The following is a 5159-nucleotide window of genomic DNA, read 5'->3' as shown; positions in this document are numbered from 1 at the left end:
TAAATCAGCTATCACAGGGGACAGATTTGATTTTTTTGTTGAAGTCATGGCCAAATCTTCTTGTGCTACTACCGCATCCAAATGTTTGTTATGATATTTGAAAAGCAATGAACAAAAAGCATTACATTTTTTTATAATGTACTTGCTTGTGATATCTTAACCACTTACGGTACTTCAAATTTATTTTGGATTTTCTGGACAAAAATGATCACATTTTCTTTTTACACAAAATTATTAAAGTATATTTTAATATTTTAACATGTTCCTTGCAGTTTCAATGAAGTATTTTTAATATATATAATTAATATTTTTATTTATAAATTGCAAGTTAGTTTATGAAATTTTGCAGTAAAAATATTTGAAATATTTTCCAAGTTTTTAATTAATCTCTCAAAAACGCTTTAATATTGATATATCAATGAAATTTGGTATGTGCCATAGCATTAGTATGTGCTATCGCTGTTCTACAACATTAATTGTTGGGAAGTAACGAGGCTACACGTTACAAGGTTGAAAATAAACTTTAACAGGAAAGCGGATTCAAATTGCAAGCACAGTCCTTTTAGAAAAAGGGAGCAAATTTTCAGAAATATATGTTTTTGCTTCATCACCCTGAATAGATTATACAAGAGAGCAAACAACAGGTTCTATCTTGTATAATGTTTCCAGCCTGATGAAGGAAAAATATATTTCTGAAAATTTGCTCTTTACTAAAAAGACTGTGCTTACAATTTGAATCCACTTACCCATTAAAGTTTATTTTCAACGTTCTATCATACATCATTAAAAACGATTTAAACCACGATTTAAACCATGAACTGGGTGGACCGGACCAATTTAATATTTTTTAAATCTTCGACTATAACAGATGACTCTGGAATATGATTTAATGCTAAAAACATGCATTAAAATGGTACTCTTATTTTGTATAATTAACCGTGTCCGAGAAACCTGTTTAAAAATGTTAATCTGCTTAGATGCTTAAAATGATACAAACAATTTTACCTATTACTTATTTTTCAACTTTGGAACCATAAGTTTCAAATGTAATAATAAATAACCAAAAATTAACAGCTTATTATGGAACATAATATTACCGGTCGTAGCCAGAGGCAGTCGATGACAAGCCTTTCTTGAAATATGAAATAAAAATGACCGCCAGTTCGGGACACCTGTGGTTTAAATAATTTTGGATAACGTAATATGGTAGCACATACAAACGCTAAGACACAGACATAATTTCATTACTTTATATTAAAGCGTTTGCGATATTAATCAGAAATTAACTTTTCATCACCTCCTTGAAGGGACTGTAGCTCCCTTAGGAAGAATTTTAGAATAAGTGTTCACAGAAATGTTTTTTTCTTAAAATGACCTAAGGATTCATCCCCAAAGTTGTGTTGGACATTTTCCAATCACTCTGGATAGATCACAAAAATCACTCTTAATTTATGCAAAAATGTTTACTGTATATTTATATGCCTGCTGCATGTGACTTTTTCACTAAATTTAAAATTACAAACAATGCTACCAAAAGTCTGCTGAACAGATGACATATAAAATAAATCTACCAGAGTGATACAGGAGCATGTACAAATGAAGAAATGTACCAGTAACGGGAGCCTGCGTGAGAAATGAGCTTGAGTGGTTAATATCTCTTGCAATATCTTAATATATCAATAAACAAGAACTTTTTTTTTTTGCAATATACCTGTTTGTGGTATCTTAAATGTTGCGTCTTGCATCACACTTTTCTGCGATCGCAGCACTCAGCGTGTCTCGTTGATCAACCCTTACAAAAGTAGTATCAAGACATACTAATCTACGCAAGTACGTACTCGCCTAACCTTGGCACAAGGGTGGGAGTAGTCTGCAGCGTTCCTGGATGTCTGATAATTATATAATTCTTTAATACAAATTTCAAAGTTTTTTGGAGAAATGTTTTATCTGTACATTAAAACTTGATTTCGGCCGCAGTGAGAATAACTGACATATAACGTAAAGTGGTAAAGTAGATGTTAATATCAATTTTTATACAATCTGAAATTTTGGCACCTTTAGGACTTTCTTGATAAAGATCATTCATTTTGGATTGAAAATGGAAAAAAACTGGAGCAGTCAAAGTCTTGTTTTTAATTAGTTAACCCAGATTAAGTGATTAATACCTCGGGGAACAAACAGCTGTGCCTCTCTGTCCGCTTTCTATAACACTAATAATTTGAGTTTACCCTGTATAAGCTTTATACAGAGTGAAATGGATTTATTTGGGGTTTGGATCCCATTGGGAGCTGGGTGTCTGGAGACAGAAGTACTTGCTCAACTGGTTTCAGTTAAGTCTGCAGTTTTGGGGGCGTGGTTCAGACCCTGGATCTGTGTTGCAACAGACTGGCAGCCCAGAGAAAAGCAGCAAAAAGGACCAATTTTTATGGTAAACAAGATCAGTGGAACAGGTCAGCCACCGACTCAACGCTTGCCTCCTCACCGCCCCGAAGTATAAAGCTCCCCTGCCACCTCACGTGCCTCCCTGCCCACTTCCCCAGCCCCCATGCTCCCCCCCCCCCTCCTCCCCCCGATCATCCCTCCCCCCCCCCCCATCTTGCCTCCTCACCTACCCCCCCAGTCTACTCACCCACCCCCACCCCGCCACCACCAGCTCACCTGCCTGTCCACTGCCGGCTTGCCTACTCCCCCCACCGTCAGCTCACCTGCCTGCATGCCGCTGCCCCCACCCCCTACCGCTGGCTCACTCTCACTCCCCAGCCTGCCACTGGCCTCTTCACCACCCTGGCCAGCCTCTGGCCAGCCAGCCGTTGGCTTACCCCAACGATTGTCTACTCGCCCCCCGCAGGGGGCACAGTAAGCTCACCTACTCACCTCCCACAGGCCACACAGTGAGCCCACATGGGCCACATATTATGCAAGCCTGATTTAGCTGATAACTCTCCAGCCCATAATCTCATGTGGGGGTTCAATTGATGCTCTAATTACCTTAAATTTGATTTATTTAGATGTGATCTACAGAAAAGTGTAAAAAGCATTTCAACTCCAGAATGAAAAGCTCCTATATGAAACTCCAACAAGAGTTTAGTTGAAAAAGAAAAGTGTTATTTTTAATAAGACCATCACTAAACAGATCAGGAGACTGATTTTTATTTGATTTTTGTAGTACATCCTCTAACAGAGAAAATTTAGATTATGTTGGCTAAAGCAGACAGTCTTCAATGCAATGATTACAATGAGAATCACTGACTGTACATGAAAAAACCAACCAACAGCAGCTTAATCATCATCACCTTTAAGTTTCTTGATCTTGATCTTATGGCGTTCGATTTCTTTCTGCAGCCGCTGTATTTCTTTCTTGTGATGATCAATTTCTTCTTCGTGATGTTCCCTCAAAGAGGCCAGCTGTTCCCTCTCCTTGTCCCTGCACAGTGCACATCACCAGTTCAGACAAACCAAATTTGGGAGTTGGACAGCCTACTTAATGGAAGTCAAAGTCAAACACCCCCTCCCCCCACAAATGTTTCCTAGGCACAGAATGGTTTCAAAGCTTAAATAGCTAATTGGACCACTTTCATTTCAGGATAACTGCAGATAATGTTTCCATCTGGATAGGAACACAAGTCTCTATAGATTGATAGACACCACTGGACATGAAGGCTAGGCTGCTCAGCTACACCGACAATCCCCACCAAGCAGGTATGTTATCCTGGGCGGGTGCCAATCAGGACTGCTCTGCTGTTAACATTTACCAGACCTGACTCTATCGAGCAGCAGTGGCTCAAAAAGAAGAGGCTAGAGTTTACCAGGTCTTACTCCAATTTTATGAAGAGAAATCGAGTTGTAATGGGTGAGAGGGTAGGGTCTGCAACATATGCAGGTCACTACATAAGGTGCTTGGATACTACAAGACAGATTTAACAGAGGGCAATCTCAGTTATTGATTTTTGTTAACATACAGGAGGATTTGCTGTCTCAGCTGGGATATTCCCATGTCTTTCTCCTGCCCCTCATCTCATGGCTGCAGCTGGACTCTTCTCTTATTCTTTAATAAATCGCCAATACCAGAGGAAAGGCAGCATTTACCCAGAAAGGATTCTCACGGCTAATCAGCTGTTGAGTTGACAGGACTATTACTACACAGGAATGAATGTAACTGGCTTGAAAAGCCTAGCACCTGAGGGCACAGAAGCCAGACCCACGAGGCAGAGCAGCAAGCATGTGACCTCGTTCCACAGACAGCTGCTCTGCTAATGTCCGCAGCCAGGGGAGTCAGGGTGTCCCAAGGTTACCGACAGTAGCAGGGGCAGGACCTAGGGGATGGGGCAGCCATGCTGACCCCTGGATTGGCTAACCAAGGACCAGAACCCAGGAGTCCGGGCGTCCCACGGGGCGGAAAAGACTCACCTGAAGTATCGCTCCTCATGGGCCGCCTGCCTCTTCCCAAAGGCGCCTCCGGCCTCACGGATCGAGCCGCCACCGCCGCCGCCCTTCCCAGCCCCGCTCCCCAGCTCGCCCAGCTGCAGAGAGAGGGAGAGAGGGAGAGACCCATCAGGGAAAGCCCAGGCCCTGCCTACCTCCCCCGGCGCTTGTCCCCGCCCAGCACCCCCTCAGCGGCAGGGACACCGTCACCTCAGGGGAGCCCCCGGGCCCAGCGCTCCCCACGCGGCTGAGCCGCGGTACCTGGTCGGAGCCGGATCCCGAGCTCCATCCCCGCTGCTGCATCACCAAGGCCCCGCGCAGGCCTCCGCGCAGCCCTGCCGCCGCCATTACCCGCCTGCCCTTGGAACGGACTAACTCGGGGGCGCTGCGGCCCAGCCTTACAACGCCGCGCGCAAGGGGAGGGGCCGGCCGGGCCAACCAGCGCCGCGCGCAGGGGGAGGGGCCGGCCGGGCCAACCAGCGCCGCGCGCAGGGAGAGTCGCACAACAGCCCGCGACGGAAGGGGCAGGGCGGGGCCTGCTCCGCACCAATCAGTGTCCTGGAGAGTGGGGCGGGGCCGACAAGCCCGGACCCTGGAGGAGCGCGGGTTGCGCGCGCAGGCTGGGGGCTTGGGGGGGGGTGCGGTCTAGAACCCGCGGCCTGCAGCTGGCACCACTGGGTGTCCTGGGCGGGCGGCCTGGGCCATGGCTAGGTGCAAACGTCTGAAGCACGTGACTC

At 45.2% G+C, this 5159-nt stretch overlaps 1 protein-coding gene across 1 annotated transcript; it reads right to left on the bottom strand.

Annotated features, from left to right (window-relative positions):
- Positions 1–3134: 3134 nt before the first annotated feature.
- On the bottom strand, positions 3135–4851 carry ATP5IF1 (ATP synthase inhibitory factor subunit 1). The gene is made up of 3 exons (XM_034754346.1): positions 4684–4851; positions 4408–4520; positions 3135–3424 (listed from the first exon to the last, which is right to left on the bottom strand). Exons 1-3 carry the CDS (start codon positions 4768–4770, stop codon positions 3280–3282), a joined length of 345 nt encoding a protein of 114 aa, XP_034610237.1. The 5' UTR covers positions 4771–4851; the 3' UTR covers positions 3135–3279.
- Positions 4852–5159: the final 308 nt, after the last annotated feature.

The sequence above is a fragment of the Trachemys scripta genome, chromosome 20 (assembly GCF_013100865.1).
Source record: "Trachemys scripta elegans isolate TJP31775 chromosome 20, CAS_Tse_1.0, whole genome shotgun sequence".
Classification (NCBI taxonomy): domain Eukaryota; kingdom Metazoa; phylum Chordata; order Testudines; family Emydidae; genus Trachemys; species Trachemys scripta.
The sequence above is the reverse complement of the archived record's forward strand: the minus strand, read 5'-3'. Positions and strand labels throughout refer to the sequence as shown.

What these genes read in the sequence shown, in the direction of transcription:
- ATP5IF1 (XM_034754346.1), bottom strand. Translation starts at nt 4,770, where the DNA reads ATGGCGGCGGCAGGGCTGCGCGGAGGCCTGCGCGGGGCCTTGGTGATG. An exon ending in CGGGATCCGGCTCCGACCAG is followed by an intron (nt 4,521 to 4,683) that starts GTACCGCGGCTC and finishes CTCTCTCTGCAG; the next exon opens with CTGGGCGAGCTGGGGAGCGG. An exon ending in CATGAGGAGCGATACTTCAG is followed by an intron (nt 3,425 to 4,407) that starts GTGAGTCTTTTC and finishes TGCACTGTGCAG; the next exon opens with GGACAAGGAGAGGGAACAGC.